Consider the following 21021-nt stretch of genomic DNA (forward strand, 5'->3'; position numbering starts at 1 on the left):
TCTGGAAGATGAAATAAGACCTCTCCTCCCCACCTTGTTTTGGTCAGAGTGATTTTTCACATGACAGAAAGATAACTAGGACAGCAGGTGGCTCACACAGAGCAGCCCATGCTGCTCCAATGCTGTTCTTCAGTGTTGTGGTTGCTTACAATTTGCCCAGGGGACGCCCCAGTGGTGTAGTTCTTTCGAGTCCTGGATGCATGCTCCTGTCACCCCTATGTTCCCTTCAGTTTACCAACCTGAACTGAACAGACCTTTTGTCTGTTGGTGACCACCTGAGGTGAATGGAATTATATTTACGTCTCCTCAGGAAAAGTCATGACAGTTCTCAATCAGTAGGCCAAGCTGACCTCACATCCACGATCCTCCTGCCTCAAGCTCCCAAGTGCCAGGATTAAACGCTAAATCTATCTTCTTTATGAAACTAAGTCAGCTTCGGGTATTTTGTTATAAATAACAGAAAAAAAGATTACTACAGGTACCACACTTCTTATGAATTCAAGCAGATTGCTGGTTTATATGTATTTTAAATATGTAATCTACTATCACTTTTATTAGTTAAAAAACAAGATATATCTATCCAACTAATACACAATTCAAAATACTGGCGAAACCTCACAAAACACAAAACATTGTCAAGTGTGACTAAAGAGCTCTACTCCTCTCAGATGGCCCATCTTTGCTACTGTAGATTTTTCTGCACAAACTTGGACCTACCAAAATGAATTTTGGCTTCATTTTAAGTTGGATGAGGATAAAAGTTAAAATTAAGATGTAGTTGTCCTGGTATCCTCCTGGGCCAAAAGAAAGAACCTGAGACTGAAAAATCAAAGGCATCCCAGTCTTAGTTTACAATTTATTTTTGCAAAAATTGCCTTCCAACATGAATGACAAAATTTTGCCTCCATCAGGTACCAGGTCTCAAGATCTAGTGTACTAGGCCTACCTGCCAGTTCTTCTATGCTGCTCTCTATTCTTTGCTTTGCAGAGAGCTTACCATACACAGAAATTCCTACCCAGTGGACAATAGGACTAACAGTGAGCCTGACTCAGGCAAGGGAAACAGGCCTTGGGACTGGGCATGAGGGCACATCTGGAGACAGGAGGGAGGAAGGAGCTCTGAGGGTCCCTCAGCCCCTTTGGGCCCTGAGAGTAGCTGCTCTATCCTGCTAAATGCTTCAGTGTTTTGTCACTGAGTATGGTTTGGTTGTAACAGATCCACAAATGCTAGTCTAATTGGTTAAAAAAGCTCAGCCTACAATTTTGTGACACATGTTTTATTTATAGGGGGTTAAAATTTTGGCATATACATGACACAAGCATTAAATATAGTACACTTTCCATGATAAAAATTATCATACTGTCCACCAAAATGCCTCAATTCCAATCACATAATGCATATGCTAAAATGGTACACCTAGGGAAAGGGGGAATGAATGGCATTTTTGTTTTCTGTTCTGATTTTAGTAACTTCTAAATGCATCCAAGAAATAATAATTTAATGTTCAAAAAGCTTTTAATAAACAAACTCAGGGTAAAATTAGTTGAAATATTTATAATATGATTTCATCATTACACAGTATTTTCAATATACAATCAGAATGATACTGCAAAGGAAAAAGGGGGGAAATCATTGCACCCACAAGTAAAAAGGCTTTTTTTTTGTGATGCTGTTCTGTGTCCATATAAACATTTACACTGTAGTAAACACTGGGTCCTATAGGTAATGCAGCATTATGGGGAAGAAGCGCCCCATAGTGTTCCTCATGCACAGGCTGATCTTCAGTCATCCTACCACACAGTATGTCAGCACAGACAGCCAGGCGCTCTCTTCCACACATTTCAATGCAGGGTATTCCTCATCAAATGCACTTGACATTTACAATTTACACAGCAGTACTCTTGCTAATTGTTCAACTATGTTTCTTCTTGATGGCATTTCCATCTTAGTGTCCTGTCAAGTAATCTTGGGTAGAGTCTGAAGCAAAAGAGTCTGCATCCTCATTATCTGAGTCCTCACTGCTGTCATCGGCAGCTGGCTCTCCTGTGAGAGCTATGCGAGCATAGTCATCTGTGTCTATGGACTTGCAGAAGTGGATGGCATATTTCAGCTTTTCCTCAAGCACCTGCTTACAGGAATACCTGGGCAACTTTAGCAGAAAGAAACATGTGTAGGACTCAGGAAGGAAGTGGTCAGGAGGGTTGTATTTATCCAGGACCTGTTGGTAGAAAATATTAATAAGAGACTGTGGTAAGGATGAGGAAAACTCTGGGTTTATTTTATTATGTTCACTTCATACTTACAGAAACTATATATAAATAAAAACATATAGGAAAATGTAAAACCTAACCGATTTTAAAAATTAAAAAAAAAGTAACCCACCCCTAGGACCTGCAATAAAAGCAGCAAAGCATTGTTACTGTGACTCCTGATATTCACCAAGCCTGGTATATGCAGTTGGCCAATGGAACAGCCTGGCCCATCATCTCCTAATGGTGAGTGGAGCCATGTCATCAGCTGACACCATTCGGGGAATGGGGAATGTGACCACCAGAAGATGCTGTGGGATCAAGATACTAAGCAGCAAAAAATGGTCCTTCGTTGTTGTTTTAGGAGAAAAAGTTTGTTTGCTACCAAAGATATTCCTGAAAGATGGGTATTTTGATAATCTTGGCCACAGATGTGTCTGCATGCTCAGTGACTGTAAAAGGAAAACTGAGCTCGTTTAAATCATCAGACCATTGAATTCTAAGGCAAAGAAAACTTGTTCTCCAAATGAGCGGTCTCATTTTTCTCAGCTAATAGTGGGCATAATATTTAGTGATCTACCTGATCCAACCAGAAAATCAAACAAATGTTTTATGAAATATGCATATTCAAAATCTATATGCTGGTATAACACTAGCATGCTCTGATTATGGCTTTGATACACTTTGCAAAACTAGGTAATGACATTCAAGATCTGTAATTGTAAAATTTTAAGATTTCAAATTATAGAAGTTTGGTCTTTTCCATTTTCATTTTACAAAATCTGTTTTCTCAACTGCTATGCAGTGGAATACACTGCAGACACTGCATGACAAGGGGCATGTCACTTCTACCAATGAAAATGCAGTGCTTTGCAATCCTGGTGAGGAGCCTACCTGGATGACAAAGTCTCTACCCCGGAAGTCAGCAATGGTCCTGGGCAGCCTTGTCCGACCCCACACAAAGCGAAGGAAGAGGGAGCGTTCCGTGTTGGAGAAAGACTCCATCACCTCCCAGAACCACTGGACCAAGGATGCAGAAGGTTCAATCCCTTTATACGTTGCCACTGACTTTAAAAGATGCAGTGGGATGTCTGGGCTCCCACATACCTAGGAAAGACATCCTATTAGAACAGGCTCACATTCTATCTTTTCTCATTTCAACAGGATAGCCTTTTTTTTTTCCTCTAATAATGTTCCTACAGACCCAGATGAACAACAGCACCACCCTGAACCTCAATATCTAATGGGCAGGCAGTGAGAGAGGGGCACACACTGTGTTTTCATTTCATTTACTATCAATAGTCAAGTCTTCCCATTCCAAATGCAAAGTTTTAAGTAAAAGATCAAATAACAAGTGGGCTAGTGTACCAAGGCAGTTCTAGGCAGCACAAAACAGCCACATACCATTGTCTCCAGCTCGTATCCAGTGAAAAGAGAGAGAAGGGGTACAGGTACGACTCGGGCCATCCCCTCCCGGACAGCAGCCACTTGCTCATCAAATTCATGGAGTCTTAAAAAAAAAAAAAAAATCTTCCTTACACTTGTGCTTACATTACTGGGCACCTTGCTCTGCTGGTACCAAGCTTTACACAATACTGCTACCACACATACACCACAGGGAAGAATTGAGAGGAGGGCTCTGGGTGATGAACTTCATACACAACACTACCGAGTTCGCCTAAACTGGTGCACGGGCCACAACCTTCACAATTAACTACAGCCACACACACTCTAAGCACTGTCTGTCTGATGACAATGCTGAGCAGCGATGGTGCCACACCTAACCAGAGCTATAATTTCACAGTACAGGCTTGCTTAGGTCTCATGAAGGCTGCTCTGTTCACCTGGCCTCATCTATGTCCTTGGTCCCTGAGAAGTATAGTGGGGCACAGAGAGGCCCAATATCCCTGTGGGATACTTACCTCACTTTTCTACCAAAACCTAGAAATTTCAAGTGGCAGTAACAACTACTTTGAACACTAGCCAACAAATACAATTCACAACAAAGATCAGCAGTAGCTGAAGAAAAATTAGCATCTTTTTATGTATGATATGTCTGGAAAAATGTAGATAGCCAAGTAACCATAATCTGTTACTTTTGCAATTTATTAAGTCAAAGCATTTTGAAAGACATGATCACAAACCTGTAGTTTATTGCCAGCCGGACATACTCTGCACGGTTGTCCAGGGTGATGTGTGTGTGCTTGGAGCTTAGCTGGATGTCCTGACCGCTGGCACTTGGCACTGTGAAAGGCAGGCTCATGGCCTCAAACTCCTCTGAAGTGGCTTCATTGTCACGAATGTACATGAGCCCAGGAATAAAATCTTTATCAACCTGTCAAAGAGAAATACAGTATACAGGCTAATTCTGGGTTGTTCCCTACTACAGACCCAGTCTACTCCAAGCACGCCCAGCCATATCTGACTTCATCTGTCTCTGAGTGTCTCTAGAATACAAGGGTATTCTACCCCCACACAAAAGACTTCTACAAAGAAGTACTTCACCCAAGGAGCTAAATAAAGATCCAGAGAGTTCTTAAATTAATTGCTGATAAAATAACTGTAACTGGTGGGCAATAGACACTCTCCTAAACCCTGGAGGCACAAAGAGCAAGGTAGCTAAGGGCCAACAGGCTGTGACTGCCCTGTCAGTCCCTGTTCCCAGGAGCCTGGGCTGTGGCACCTTGTCTATCAGGCCACATCAGTTATGGAGCATCACAAAGTGCACAGTACACACCAACCCTCTCACACTTTTCTCTGCACTAGAAAGTGGTCAGAGGACAGCTGCCTTCATATACTCATGCATATTAGATCAGATACCCAGAAAAGCCCAAGTCCCTTAACAGGACCCACAGCCCAGCTGAATCACCTCACTGAGGTCTGCGATGGTCAGGCTCATCCCAGCCAGCTGCTTCCACACAGGCTCAGCGAGATTCAGGCTCAGAGGACTCCCAGTTCGGATAGCAATGCCCAGTAACACCCCTACTCATTCAAAACAGAAGGTCAGAATGCTTGGAATGGATGAGAAGCTGCTTCTCACTTATTCAAACTATTTTAATGTCAGATCTGCACTGAGATCAAGGAACCTTCTAAACCAGTACTGCCCAAACTGAGAGCTAGGCCCACTTTGAAACAGCATGTCCTACTCAAAACTTACTTCCTTTTCTTCCTACAAGATGCTAACTCTTTGTATTCTTTTTACACACAGAATTAAACCACAGTAAGTCAACTCTTTTCCCTTTGTGGGCAAAGCAAAGAGATGGATTCCTCCAAGAAGGTAGATATCTAGCTAAGGGGTAGTGGTAGGTGAAGAAACACTCTGGGAGTGCTCTGCAAAGACCCAGACAAGGAGGGACAGGTCTACTGCAAAAGCCATCTCTTTCCATGCACCCCTGAGTTTCACATATGTTAGAATGCAAACCTAGTATTTCAGATCCTCTGCATGGCAAAGAAAGCATCTAGCCTCGAGCACAGTCACACACTGCCTAACTCTGTAAATCACTATAGCTGTACACAGAATGGCCATAACTTCTGATGGCTTACCACTATCTAGTCCTTAACACTAAGAGTAAAATGAAGTAAAGTTATCTTTTCCCCTCCATAATGTTGGTAAGATGCATTAAAATGACTGCGCATCACTTTCATCCACTGTTGACTTGAGGTAGATAAGAGCTGCTATATTAACTTAAGGGTGGTCCAGGCCCTCCAGAGCAGTATAACAGACAATTGAGACACCCACCCAGGAAGCGGAACATGCTGCAGTGCACAGGTGCCCGGGTGGCAGGGTTCAACAGGTAACAGTCTCTGTTGGCACCAGACTCGTCCCTGCCATTCGGAGTTACAATCAGAAGAGGAGTGAGTCCATTTTGTAGCTCCTCACAAATCTCTGCTATGGACTCGCTGTAGCCACCCCCACAGTCATCCACAGATTCACCTGGAAGGAAAGGAGAGTCATCAACACACAGGCAAACCAACCCTACCTGCAGGAACAGCGCCAGGCAGGGGGCTGCTCTGCTCCTCTGTACCTGCTACTGATGCACCATTCTGTTTGCCATCCCATTCCCTCCCCCAAGCAAGTAAGTTCTCTAGAGCATGCACAGCCAAATCTCACCAACAAACTTGACTTTCCAGACTCGGTGAGGAAGGAGTAGGCTGTCAGGACTGAAGGAACTCATCTTAGCACACATCTGCCCAAAGACAGACTTGGTGCCATCAGGGCCAGCTAACCCACCTTTACTTCTGGAGCGCTTAACCTACAGAGAAAAAGAATGAAAGCCATGAGACAGCGGGCAGCAGAAAACACACAGCTTGGAAGCAGCTGTAGAGAAATCTGCCTACAAGATCTTCCACTTCACTCTGTACTCAGAGACCTTCTCTGCATCTAAACACTGGCCCACTGTACCACCTTACAGCACTTTGGCTCCTATGTAATACCTAGATGGCTTCTGCCATAAGCACGTCCCACAAGGAGGAGCAATTAATTACCTTACTACCTCTAGCAAACAAACAAGCAAAACTAAATAAATAAATGAAAATCCATGGACAGTTCCCACAGAAACAGAAGGGCTCTGATGAGCTCTCTATGAGCCTGTACCTCACTTCTGGGTTTCCCACAATTCCAGTTCTGAGACAGCACCAAACTGCAGCTTCCTTGCCACAGCACCAATGTGCTAGAAGCTGATGCACACAGATCTCTGCTGCAGGCACTACACAAAACAAAGCGGTCCAGGCCATTCCATTCTGAACATCTGAGGTCATCCTAGTCATTGGGTCATTAATGATGTAGCACAGCAGCTTACCTGTTGAATCTGAACATACTTTCAAACAATGACGTATGCCATCATCACTTTACAAAGGCCTGAGGGTAAGGTGTTGCTAATACCTGGCTCAGCAACACTGCCTTTGTGTGGATTTTCATACATGGTACCCACCATCAATGACAACTACCAACTTCACTACACAGTCATTCTTGCAGACTGAAACAGATATTCAGATCTTAAACCAAGTTTCTCTAAAGGCCAAGGCCAGAAATATTACCTCAGCCATGGTAACTTCCTCTCTGTTTGCTCTCTGTGTTGACCTCTGTGCAACTCTAGGCCACTGCACCTGTCACCACTGCACACACTCTCTCCATGACCACAGTTCTTATCCTAAACTAACACTGGGGATGTAAGACCAAAAAACTAATGCTGACATAGACTTTGATCCTCCTACGTTTTCTAGACTCAGCCACTTGGTGCGAGATGGTGACAAGCTAAGTTTAAGAAAAACTGCTGTGCAAACATACTTTTATTAAGAGTACTCCAGTAAAGCCTCACCATCTCCAGCCAGTGAATTCCAGGTCAAGCTTAAACCACAAGCTTTCTTCAACAGCACAAGGAACCACAATTAAGACTATAAATCTAAGACAAATGACAACAAAAACCATAACTTCCTACAGAATGACCTTTTCTCTGTTCACATACTCAGCCACATGTCCACAAAGACTACTTTCTTTAAACTGCACAACAACCCTTGAAGGAATTCATGCTCTCCAGAGGAGACTAGCTTCAGAAAGACAAAGGAGTACACCCACAGCAACACAGCTGCCACAGAACAGTCACGGAAAAGCACCAACTACTGGAGCCCAGCTGCCTGTTTTGAGAGAGAGAGAGAGAGAGAGAGAGAGAGAGAGAGAGAGAGAGAGAGAGAGAGAGAGAGAGAGAGAGAGAGAAGGAAAGGAAGGAAAGAAAGGAAGGAAGGAAGAAAGAAAGAAATCCGTGTAGACACATTTATAAAACTGACAGTAGATAAACCTACAAACAGGTGGTACATTCTCTGGGCAACAGAAGCACAGGCGATGCTAGCTGACTTTAATTTGAATTTCCCCAAGTTTTTGAAAGAGTATGAATTAATTCTGTAGAAAATTTAAAAGTAATTTGAACCAGGAGTAGTGGCACTATAATCCCAGCACTTACAAAGCTAAAGTAGGAGTCTGAAACCAGTTTGGGCTATATACAGAAAGAACCTGTCTCAACATCCCCCCACAGACAGCCTTCACCCCCTCAACCAAATAATCATGCTAAGTATTTTTTACAGATACTGAATTTTCAGAATTTCCTGGTATCAAAGAGCATTATTTTCATAACAATAAAAGAAAACCTCCTGAGCAAATTGGGAGCATGGGAGGAAGGGGGAGGGAGCTAGGAGAAGGAGAAGGGGAGGGAGGTGAGGAGGACATGAGGAAGCAGAAAGGTTGAGTCGAGGAAAAACAGAAGAAAACAAGAAAGGAGATACCATAATAGCGGGAGACATTTTAGGTTTACAGAGAAATCAGGCACTAGGGAAATGTCTGGAGATCTACAAAGATGACACCAGCTAACAATCTAAGCAACAAAGGAGAGGCTACCTTAAATGACCTCCCCTGATAATGAGATTGATAACTGACTTATATGCCATCGTACACCCTTCATCCAGCAGCTGGTGGAAGCAGAAGCAGACACCCACAACTAATCACTGAACTAAACTGGAATCCAGTTGCAGAGAAGGATAAGTGATGAACAAAGGGGTCCAAACCAGGCTGGTGAAACCCACAGAAACAGCTGACCTGAACAATGGGGAGCTCTTGGTCCCCAGACTGATAGCTGGGATACCAGCACAGGACTGATCCAGACCCTAGGAACGTGGGTTTCAGTGAGGAGACCTCCTGTAGTAGTTCAATACTTATCCCTTGCATAGGTGTGGACTTTGGGAGCCCATTCCACATAGAGGGATACTCCCTGAGCCAAAACACACGGGGGTGGGCCTAGGCCCTATCCCAAAGGATATGATAGACTCTGATGACCCCTATGGAAGGCCTCACATATCAGAAAGGATATGTGATAGGTAGGGTTTTAATTGGGGGGGTGCTGGTGGTAGGGGAGGAGGGGAGGGAAAGGGAACTGGGATTGACATGTGAAACAATCTTGCTTCTAATTCAAATTAAAAAATAAATAAAATTAAAAAATTAAAAAAAAAAAAAAAACTTTAGCAGGAGGCTCACGGCCCCAACCCTCCCTGAGAGTGTATTGACAGTTAATGGTTACTAGATCAGAGGGTTTCACTTTCTTCAACAGGATAGCCACTGGTACTTGGTAAATTGTCCAGTGATCCAGTATATAATACAAATTAAATTCTGTTGGTCACATAAATATTAAAGCCATGTAAGTACAGAGGGACTTGTAGAAAAGAAGTAGGTTTCAGCAGGAGAGGGAGTGAGTCTAAGAGAGGACAATTGGGGTGCTGATTAAAATTCATTAAACAAAAGGAAAATGTGGCTAGGAAGATGACCTGTGTGCTCACATCTTGAGTCCTCTCCAGTGGGCAGTGTTAATCCTTCCTGAGTCTTCATGAAGCTAGTGCTGTATAGTATCACTTTAGATGTCAACACAGGGCAGAGGTATCACAATATGACTCAGTGCTGGCATCTTCAATTCACCTCAGACTTAGTAAATCTTACTCCAAGAATCTAATTTTGGTAAAAAAAGTAATTCTATTCCAACATGTGAGGAATTCTCAACCCTTAGGAGAGCATACTGCACTGTAAGCTCTGGTACCCAAAGACTATGGATGATGGAGGAGGCCCAGATGTCAATCTACACTGCACATGGTCTGAGGGTGTGTGTTTTCTTTTGTAATCAATCAATTTTTTCTTTTAAACATACTGAACATCTTTAAAGACAAAATCAAGGACATAAAGCCAAGTAGGAAAGAGATATTATTGAAAATCTGCAAGGAAAAAAGACAGCAAGCAGCAGCATGTCCACTGCAAGACTCTAGGCTCCAAGCAGTCAGGGACTCATTGATAACTCCGTCTTGGGACACCCTAGTGAGACGCCTGGCTCCAAGGAGCCTGTAGGTCTGCCCAAGACAGGAACCTGACCCAGGAATGTACAGTTTTCCTTGTCTTGCAAACTTCAGAATGCACGTCATCCAAGGTGGGGAAATAAAAGCTTTTTTATGAACCTAATTAAACAGCCCATTTATTTGTGGAACTAGATGACCAACTTACAGCTAGCACTAGCTACTGTGACGTTCATCACTAGAGATTCCAGTTCCACCAATGTGGTCACATGTGCTGTCCAACAAAGGACAAGAGTTTGATCTCTTAATTCAAAATGCCCCCAAGTACAATTCAGAAAAAATTCTTGTCATGTAATCAACATCAGGATAAAAATCATGTGTTAATACAAAGGTTGAGTAACAAAGAATTTGTTCTTCATGGCTCTCTGTTTCTGATCTAAGAGGCGAAGCTAATTTCATTTGCGTATTAAATGTCAAATGCCATGCACTATCATAATCACTAACTGGGATCCCTGTGTATTTTTAATTAAAATTTTCAAAGTATAAGTTTATGGGTACTTAGAAGCAGTGTTAACTCAGAAATGGCATGCTTTCTAATGTCTCTTCATGGGACATTAGCAATACTGGTTTATTAAACTGGAGAACTAGAAGAGTCAGGAGGTTGCAAGGCTTTAAGGAATGTGAATTGTAACATGTAAAAAAAAAAAAACCCACAGGTTACAAGAGTGACTTAGCTTTGCCTGTAACAAACATACAAAGGCCACATAGATGAGTGGGCATTATCACCTTGTGGGGAAAATACGGCTGCTCCTTACTTTACCTTTTTAAAATTCTCTTTGCCTGTGCTTTTGGATTATGACAAGGAAATCTTTCTTATCTTCACGTACACAACCCCACCCCCTCCTAAAGCCTCTTGCATCACAGAGCACTATATAGAGGATGGCTACTCCTTCAGTCTAGGAGTACTGTCTTCTCCCAAGACTGCAGGGGCACCTCTTGCACTATGGAAACATCACTTGTACAACTGTCAGGCTTGGGAAAGCATCTACCTGGATGCGGTTCAGCTCCACCACAGGACCATGCTGGCGGTCTCGAACCATAGTTGCTTGCACTACTTTTCGGAAAGCTGCTTCCTAAAATGTGAAAAACACAGTTTAGAATCTTAAATAGAAATCAGCATGCTAAGAGAAACCACATCACCATTTTATATCCTCTATTTCTGAAAGTCAGATTTCCTTAAGAAGATATAATGACTGTCCTTTTCAGGGTATGAGATAGAGCCAAGTAGTCTAGAGAGCTATGTACAGAACTAGAGTTTCTAAGCATGACTGACAGTTGAGCAAAGAAGCAACTCTCTCAGGAAGAGCAGACAGGAGGGCTGGAGGCTTCCAAACACCTGCCCCATCCAAACTACAAGTGCAATAGCAGCAGGGTCTGATGTTGAACCTCTTAACTGTATCAGAGCAGCTATGAGTCAAGGAACTCAAGGGTCCAGCCAGACCTGGGGTGGGCAACATACTGTAAGTATACACTAAAAGAACACAGTGAAGATGGATAGAACAGTGTGGGTATCACACTAAGGATTTGGTCATCATCCAGGAAGGGACACTTGAGGGGCATTTAAAGGAAACAGAGCCACTAGTGGGTCTCAGGCCTCTTGCTAAGGGGACAATAGTACCCTTTTTAAGAGCTGGGGAGGAGAAGATCTATAGAAACACAGGGCCTCCTACAGATCCTAAGCCCCTCTCTCAGGTCAGACTCTTAAGAATTCCAACTCATGATAGCAAAAGTAGGGACAAAAGCAACCGCAAGAAGCACTAAAGCTAAGAGGAGACTTGGGTTTAGCTGTACAAAAACATCTACCACCATGCCTTATGCACAGCCCAACCTCCACCTGCCTTCCTGCATGCCCCAAACACACCTTTGGCTAAGTTCCTTCCCCAAGAGAGCATTTTCCTGCTCTGAGTCCCTGGGTGCCCAGCTCTCTTCTAGTAATACTGTTGGAATTGTTTTGTTTTGTTTAAGAAAAGGTCTTACAACTCCTGATATGCAGCCTACACTAGCCCTGAACTCAATTATATAACCTAGGATGGCCTCAAACTCACAATTCTCCTGCCTCCACTCCCTAAATTCTGGGATTATATATATTTATCACCACACCCAACTCCTCACTGGCACTGAGTCAGAGGCAATAAGACTTCCTACCTCTGTACTGCCTCCTATAACACCCTAGATGACTTCTGCTAGAGTCATCTAGCAAAAGCTGCTTAGCTGCTGGGGGCCCTTCAGACACCCACTGTGTGCTGCACTCTACAATTACTGCCTCACTGTAGGAACCCCAAGGTGTTGTCCATGTTAAACTTAGTGGGAGCCCACCCCTGAAGTTCCTGCAGCCTGTAGGAGGTGCACTCACTTTACCTCATGCAGGGTGCAGCCTGCCTCTTATGTTTGTCCCCTCTGCTGTCCACTGTCCTCTCTTTGAAAGATGAAACGATGTAAAAAGGACAGAATCTACTTTGCTATTTTTTAACTACTGGAAAAACAGTTAAAATTAGGTTTCTTCCTGCACCTATCAGCATAAAGATCATCTGCCCTTAAACACCATCTTATTGCTCAGCACCCTCAGGCACAATGGACATAAAATGCACACAGTCCTTCTGCTCAGTACAACAAAGCCCATCCTAAAAGAGAATTATTGCTTAGATATACTCTACAACATCTAAATTTTATTTTATCCATAACAATAGACTATACTCCTTAATAACATATATCAGAGAATCACAGTCCTTCAGGGTAGAGAGGTCTTTAACTCACCTTCTGTGCTTTTTCTTACACAAAGCTCCCACACCTGCCTGCTATACAGTGAATCCCCTCTAAGATCACATTATGCTCCCACCAGAAATTCAACAGCTTACCCTTTTACTTCTCAGCCTGGCATTCCTTGTAGGAAGCTCTGATTAATGAAAATGTCAGTGGGTCAAAATCCATCCTGTGACCTCTAGAAACGCCAGCATTCCTGATTTTCCCTGTCTCTGTTAAATCAGTTGGCAAGGAATCACCACCTGGACAACCTGGCACAGAACTTCTCTCTAGGCCCCCAGCCTTCTGCTGGACTTATATAGGAGAAGAAATTACCTAGATTTTCTCCTCCTGTGTCAGTGGAATTGACCACAAACCTTTGACCACAAACCCTCAAGGTCAAGCAAGCAGAGAAAACCACTTGCACAAGGCTTGGCTTCGTGGCTTTTGTCTTTTTGTTTTGTTTTTAAAAAACATGTTCTAAGTACTTAGAACTGGCTGTCATATAGGAGACACTCAAAGGCCATTTCTTGAATGAAATAAAGTCTATACCTACAATCCCAGAATAAGGATTTTTGTTGAGTAAAAGTTACTGGAGGTAACAGTGCTCCTGAGCCTCAGACTGCTACAAAGTACCTTTCCCTGAGATATTAAGATCCCTCGAAGAGTGTCAAACCCAACTGAAGGCCCGAGTCCAGTTTCATCAAGAGAGCCCTCTAGGTCAAACATGGGGATACAGGGACAAAAGAGCTCTGAGATGTGATGCAGCAGCAGCAGGCGGTTCCTTAGGGCAATGATGGGGATCTCCTGCAAGTGGTTGTACTCCATGGGCACCTGCAACATCAAAGTTTCACTGAGTCTACCAAATGGCAAAAACACAGAAAACTAAAATACAGCCCTATGATTTCTGAGATTAGTCTGTAAAACTCCCCATATTCTTTCTAGATAGTTTGATTATTAAGACAAATAATGTAAACATCGAAGAATGTTAAAAATATAAGTTTATAGAAACATATTTACCAAGAAACACATAGACCACATATACTACCAGTTATTCTATGTAGTTTATTGGCTGGTATGAATATTAAGGCTCTTTTTTTTTCTACCCTTTCTTGCTCTGCTGGGACTGAACCCAGAGCCTCCTGCATGCCAAGCAAGTGAGCATGCTATCACTGAGTTATGCTCCCAGCCCAATATTACAGTTATTAGTACCACTGTTTTGTGGCCTTATGAACTCAACTGTTATCAGCAAAACAACTCTATAAATATATAATTCAAGAATGAGTGATATGTTGCTGCACCTGCATAATGGTTAACTGTAACAGTGTGCTCCCATTCTGGCACACGGACCTACCCAGATAGCACTGACCTGTGCAGGGAGCTTGCCGGCGCTGGCTGGCTTGCTGGTTGACCAGGCGAGGGTGTGTGCAGAACCACAGGCCACACGGTTGACCTTCTTACCCTGAAGGGCAGCTACCAATCGAGGTCTCTGAATAGCATTTGTTGTTCCATCTCCTAGTTGCCCCTCATCATTGTCACCCCATGTGTAAACTTCACCTAAAGGAAGTAAATGTAAAGAACTCAGATAAGAGGAGCAGTGAATGCATAGCCCCAGCATCTTCCCATCACACTGGCAGTACTTACTGCCCCTTCTGTTTTGTCTCGGTGTTCACTTCTCTAAGCACCAGCTTCTCAATGTCATCACACACTAATCACATACTCAGAGGTAAGCACACTTCCCAGAACTGTCTATAGATCTGCTGGCCAACACACCTTCTCTAGTCTAGTCTAGTTCATTAGTTCACTGGACCAGGTTATGCAACAGCAGCATTTCTCCACCAGAACAAGCAAACATGAAACTTAAGGAAATAGTCCTAAAAACCTAAACAGCTCCTGGATGCTAAAGAGAAGAAGAAAAATCAGTTTTTAAGATGAACAAAATCCATGTGTTCAAAGACATGAACCCTTTCCTAGTTATTCAAAACCTAGGCCTAAGCTTCATTTTTCATAACATTCATCATACAGTTTGGGTCCACAGTGAACATGGACCCAAACAGGAAATACTTTCATAAAAACAGTCTAGGGTTAAATCATGTGTTGAGTAGAGCAGACATAAGGTTTATGTTCTCTGGACACATGAAACTCAGTCTGGGTGGATGGGTCATGAAGACACTAAGCATTACTTTCTCAAGTAGGACTGCTGTGTGATCAAAAGTGATATGCCCATGTCTGGCTCCTTCCTGTGCTCCAAGAATTCAGTTCTAAAGCCACAGGGTTAGTGCCTGAGCATTAACTCTCAAAAGACGTTCCTGCAAAGATGACACAAGTAAGGAAAACACTCAGTTTGAGAAAAGGATGCTTCCATACTGGGTGACCCAGTACATCTACCTGTGTGGCAGTGTGGCAGCCTATGACAAAGCAAGAGCTCACAGAAGGGAAGACAAAAAGAATTATAGGATGCAGGTCATATAGTGAAGAACTATTACATGGGAGATAAAAGGATCCAGATTTATCTCCAAATAAAGAAAGGAGTTATACATGTGGAAAGCAAACAAGCCAGAATGTACCCCGAGGTGCTGAATGGAACTGGGGATATACATATAAACGCAATCTTTAACCACAGACACAAACTGCAAGTATGTGTGCTTTTAACACACATTTCCCAGCTCCAATCAATATGGTGGCCTGGAGAGCATGCATCCCTATTTCAATGATTGTACTTACCACCTGAATCTATCTTCTGCATGTCATTCTCTAAAGAAACCAGGGCTCCCCAGGTCCAGATCCAAGGATATGATTGGCCTACCCCATCATCCACCCATCTATGATCCACTGGAGAAGGTGAAGGGACCCAAAGCTGCAGGATTTCCACAATACAGGGCAACAACAGGATGGTCCAGGAGAGGTCCCATTGAGGGCCCAGCATTGACAGGGTAGTAGAAACCAGAGGCCTTGAACCAGACGAATGACTCTTTGCAATGAGCATTTGCAAGTAAAGGTAAATGGACAAAGGGGTTCACAGTGTGACTCACCGTGTCACATTGCAGCTTTCATGATGAGGTTTTTAAGTTTTCCCCCTTTTAAATTTTATTTTCCTTTTTATTTTTATTTTATTGGGGGGGTTTGTAGAGGCAGAGGGTAGATGCAATCAGACAAGGAAATGAATGGGATCAAGATACATGATATAAAAGACACATACAAGAAAAAAAAAGGAAGGAAGGAAGGAAGGAAGGAAGGAAGGAAGGAAGGAAGGAAAGAAGGAAGGAAGGCAAATTTAAGAAAAAAAAAAGAAACAAAGGCTCCTTAAGGAAACAGCCAAATACAGGTGTTGGGCACAGAAACTTGAAGGATGAACCGAGAAGCATATATTCAGTAGTGAGGCACATAAGGAGATAAAACCAGCCAAATAGGACATAATTTGAACATTAGTGTAACTAACAGCATTAAATGGAATTCAGGTTTATCACTAAAAGAGAAAGGAGATATAAATGTAGACAGAGAAAAGGCTAGAGTGAGCTCTATGGTACTGAACTATGTCAAGAAGCCATGAGTCCCACAAAGACACAAACAAGTAAATGACTCAACCCTCAGTATTGATAAATAAAAGATAACAAGTAAATAAGCTAAAAAATACTGGATGATTTTCCTTATAAACACTTTTAGTAATTACAAAACATTTACACAGAGGAAAAGCCTGGCAGACATGAACTTGTGTTAACATGAGTGATAGGTCCAAAAAGCCTGTAAGTCACTTGAAAGGATGACTTAAGAACAAATCAGAGAGCCATGCAGGTTGCCCAAAAGGAGGTATCTGCTTGGCTGGTTGTCAATACTTTCCACATTCCCAGGCCCTGTCTTTTTGCATTTGGAATCTAAATTTCCTCTCCAGACCCCAAGGCCCTCAATCCACTCCACTCTGGGCTCTGGTACCCAGGGTCAGAGATCCAGGCACCCTACCCCTGGTATCTCAGACCTGGGATCCCAGTCTCCATGAGACAGCATCTAGGATCTAGTGCTCCTAAGTTGAACTTCCTGTAGACCTAGGTCACCTGGGTGCCTCCAAGCTTTCCCTATGTCCAGACCTGAAGAACTCCTAGGTCCACAATGTTCAGCCTTCCCTGATTCCAAAATCTAACTCAGGGTACTCAACTCCCACATTTTGGAGACCCAACATCACATGAAAAAATAAAGTGCCTTCAGCGCATAGACCACTTGCGCCTCCCAGAGCCTGTGGATACACAACTCCCAACTCCCCTCCAAAATCCCAGCCTCAATTCTCCATCCTAAGAACCTCTAGGCTCTTAAGGAACTCCTTGGGCACAGCTCAGCTTAACAGATGATCACTCGAAGGCGACCCCAAAGGGGTGGTAGCTGTGGATCCTACTGTGAATAGTGGCCCCACGAAGGCTCCACAGTGCAAGAGCAGTTAGTTGTGGCAGTTCCTGGGACCAGGTACACCATTGCCTTCCTGCCCACCTGTGCTGCTCAAAGTGCTGGGGTTGGGGGTTTTGGTGGCAGGTGATGCTGAAGCACCAGGGACAACAACCTCCCCACCTTTAGCATACACTTGCTTGACTGCCTTCACCTTCTCCGGAGAGCTGCTATTGTGCCAGTCCATCAGGAGGTGCTGCCAGCCTGGACCTGAGAGCCCTTGGCTATATCAGCCCTGCTCTTTTTCTGTACACACTCAGCATGGGCTCATCTTTGGTACTGCTTCTGTGTGCCACCTTTACCGCCATCTAGGGCTCAGATGAAGACACCAGGAAGTGCTGGATTCCTTCCAAATCCCGTGAGGAGTATTTTCTCCTCTAATCTGGTGTCTGCTGCATTCTACTCTTAAGCTACTTCATATATACCTAGAGATCAACACAGATCAGCATCTATAGTACAGCAAGTTACCACCTGTACACTAAGAGAGATCAAGGCAACCATGGGATGTGAGGTAGAGGGCATGAACATCCTCGGCCTGAATGATTGCCATCATCTTTGATGTGGCCCTAAGGAAGCCAGGGCCTGATGGCAAACTGGTCACTCCTTTCTTCAAAGCATTCAATGATGCACCATGGTTCTGGTCTTCTGGGTCATGTGGTAGAACCCCATGGACACTTTGTTCTTGGTGGCTAGCAAGATTGTGGAGATGAAATATATTTACCAAGTCTACATCGGCTTTGGCAAATACATTCTAAACTGCCTGCTGGGCCACACCATCTGCAGGCTCCTGGCTATGCCCCTCATCTACTTTATCTTCACTGGCAAAAACCCCTAACAATTCCTATGTGGGGCATTATGACAAGACTGGCCACAGTCTTCGGGACCTCCTGTAGCTCAGTCACACTACCCCTGATGATGAAGCATGTGGAGAATGGTGTGACCGAACATACTAAGCTGCTTCATCCTGTCCATCAGCTCCACAATCAACATGAATAGTGGCAGCTGCAGACATTGTGCAGTTCTTTGGGATATCCCTAGCCTTCCCTGCAGGGGGCATCTTCACATTTGTCATCATCTTGGAGGCAATCAGGCTCCCTGTCAAGGATACCCTCTTGATCCTGGCTGAACTTACTGTAGACTAGTGGTTCTCAACCTTTCTAACACTGCAGCACTTTAATATAGTTCTGCACGTTATAGTGACCCCCAAGCATAAAATTATTTCATTGCTACTTCATAACTGTAATTCTGCTGCTGTTGTGAATTGTAAATATCTGATATGCAGCTCCTGTGAAAGTGTTGTTCGACCCCCCAAAGAAGTCCCCAGCCACAGGTTGAGAACTGCTGCTTTAGAGAACCTTAGAGTTACAGGCCTGTGATGTCTGATGTGCACCTACCATCTTCTGTGCAGCATACACAGTGCAGGGAGCCAGTGGCAATGGCAATGACTTTCTTTCCCTGCAGTCCCTGGACCTGCCGAGGCCTCCGAACATGGTCATCAGATCCATGGCCCAGCCGGTGATAATCACCTTTGCCCCTGCAGAAAAGGAAAGTATGAAACTTACTGGGCTATGGTCATCTACACTGGTGTCAGCTCTACACTCTAGCATCCAACTCACAGCCTGGCACAGAAGTCAACAAGAAGGTAGTTTAAAATAGTTTCAATGGTTTTAGGGGCTAGAGAGATGGTTCAGCTATCAAGAGAACTTGCTGTTCTTCCAGAAGACCCAGGTTCCATTTGAGCACCAACATGGTAGCTCACTGTTATCTCTAACTCCAGTTCCAAAAAAATATCACACCCACTTCTGGCCTCTGTGGGCATCAGGCACACATGCAGTACACAGACATATATGCAGGCAAAATACCTAAACAAAATTAAATTTTTTAAACTACGGTTTTAGTGAAATTGCACAAACAGAATCTGACATACCATGTATAAACAGCTCCAGATTTGGTAAGAGCCACAGAAAACTGAGATCCACATTCCACTTTAACTACTCCAAGGCCAGTGAGAGAATCAATCTAGGAAGGGAAAAGATTCAATCAGACAGGCTCTATCAAGATCATTGCTGACCACTGCAATCACAGTGAAACTAACTAAATCTAGTAAGAACTCTGAAAATCTGTACTCATAATAGATTGATAGGGAGGGAGGGAGGGAGGGAGGAGGGAGGGAGGGGGAGGGAGGGAGGGAGGGAGGGAGGGAGGGAGGGAGGGAGGGAGAATGATTTGGTTTTTTGAGACAGGGTTTCTCTGTGTGTAGCCCTGGCTGTCCTGGAACTCTGTAGACCAGGCTGGCCTTGAACTCACAGAGATCTGCCTCCCAAGTGTTGAAATTAAAAGCATGTGCCACCACCACCTATTGGTCACATAGAATATTTAATATATTAAAATTAACATCTATCACAACCAAAGTAATTTCAGGAAGGAAGCAGTAACATGTGACATGGCACAGTAAGGCCCAGGACATTATCACCAGGTGAAGTCTGAAGTCTTCTCTCTCCCAGACTGACATGAAGGTACCAGTCTCCAGTAAGTCCTGTGCTTGTGCTCATCTGCTGCCAGCACTGTCGGACTCTAAGACCCACAAGGAAGCAACCACAGATAGCAGGGGAGAGATGGCCAGTAATACCGGGATCCATCTGTCCAGGTCAGCATAACTAACATGCCCCTAGTTAGCAATCCTGTGATAAGTTTGACTCCATGTACACCCAGTGTCTACCATCTACATCCTGTGTCCTGAAATCCTATCAGGACTCTTATCTGGTCATCACTTCTCCTTATCCCACAAACTTTGCTCCTTGTGATCTTGGTGCATGTCTTCCTACTTAATTTCCCACATTTTATTTTAAAATTAACTAAAATTTCATTCTCTTCATTAGTCTCTCTGGATCTCCTGCTCTATCACAGTGATCACAGTGCCATCAGTAATATGCTCCTCCAGATTTTCCCATGTCTACCATCCTATGCTCAAATGCAGAAAGCCTTCCTTAGTTAGTGAAGTTAAAAGCAAACTTTTCTTTCATAAAAGTAGAACTCCTGAGCAACTTATAATGAGGTTGCAGTATACATCTGTATTGAAAAGGGCCACAGATGATTAAAATGGAGGCCATCTTAAGATACATATTTAGCATCTCAGTATGAGTGAGGGAGAGCATTTATTTTCTTTTTCCAGACAGTCTCATTATATAACCAAATTAAGGCTCTAATTTACAACTGGAGTACTGTGGTTACAGCATAAACTGATATACCTCATTGTGAATTTTCAATTTTAAAAATTTAAACTGACTTAGACTGAAAAAGTGATTCTGAAATCAGTAACATTTATACGGGAAGCACAACTCAAAAACAAAAGCTACGTGTTTGGACCCAGGACCTCCCTCAAATGAGGGCCCCTGGTTTAGAACCACCTGGTCAGATCCTGCCCCAGGATGTCTGTGTCCCCAAGCCTCTCTGTTCCACATCTGTGCTCAGCAGGAAGGTCACTGAACACACACAAGTATGTTGCAGGCTTCTTTCATACTACCCCAACTGTACAGCATCACCATACTCACATACTGCAGGGCACAGAGCAAAAGATTGAATGCACTGGTCCATATCATCTAAACACACTGTACCACTCAATCTCTACACCCACCCAACAAAGACATCATATCAGTCTGACAGCCTTAAGAAGTTGCCTACTCATTTACTTCCTAAACAACAAAGACACAATGGACCCCT

At 43.5% G+C, this 21021-nt stretch overlaps 1 protein-coding gene across 4 annotated transcripts in view; it reads right to left on the reverse strand.

The window, feature by feature from the left end:
* Window positions 1-1261: 1261 nt before the first annotated feature.
* Herc2 (HECT and RLD domain containing E3 ubiquitin protein ligase 2) overlaps window positions 1262-21021 on the reverse strand; it is a 175960-nt gene continuing 156200 nt past the window's right edge. For all 4 annotated transcript variants that reach the window (XM_027404742.2, XM_035442481.1, XM_027404741.2 and 1 more), the window contains 12 exons: window positions 19229-19320; window positions 18696-18835; window positions 14240-14427; window positions 13507-13704; window positions 11121-11204; window positions 6362-6503; window positions 5990-6184; window positions 5120-5232; window positions 4395-4585; window positions 3655-3760; window positions 3145-3357; window positions 1262-2219 (listed from right to left, as the gene is read on the reverse strand). In XM_027404742.2, the coding sequence (XP_027260543.1) occupies window positions 1947-2219; window positions 3145-3357; window positions 3655-3760; window positions 4395-4585; window positions 5120-5232; window positions 5990-6184; window positions 6362-6503; window positions 11121-11204; window positions 13507-13704; window positions 14240-14427; window positions 18696-18835; window positions 19229-19320 (1935 nt within the window). In that variant the 3' untranslated portion in view covers window positions 1262-1946. The remainder of the gene's footprint in view (window positions 2220-3144; window positions 3358-3654; window positions 3761-4394; window positions 4586-5119; window positions 5233-5989; window positions 6185-6361; window positions 6504-11120; window positions 11205-13506; window positions 13705-14239; window positions 14428-18695; window positions 18836-19228; window positions 19321-21021) is intronic.

Source organism: Cricetulus griseus, chromosome 3 (assembly GCF_003668045.3).
Source record: "Cricetulus griseus strain 17A/GY chromosome 3, alternate assembly CriGri-PICRH-1.0, whole genome shotgun sequence".
NCBI lineage: Eukaryota > Metazoa > Chordata > Mammalia > Rodentia > Cricetidae > Cricetulus > Cricetulus griseus.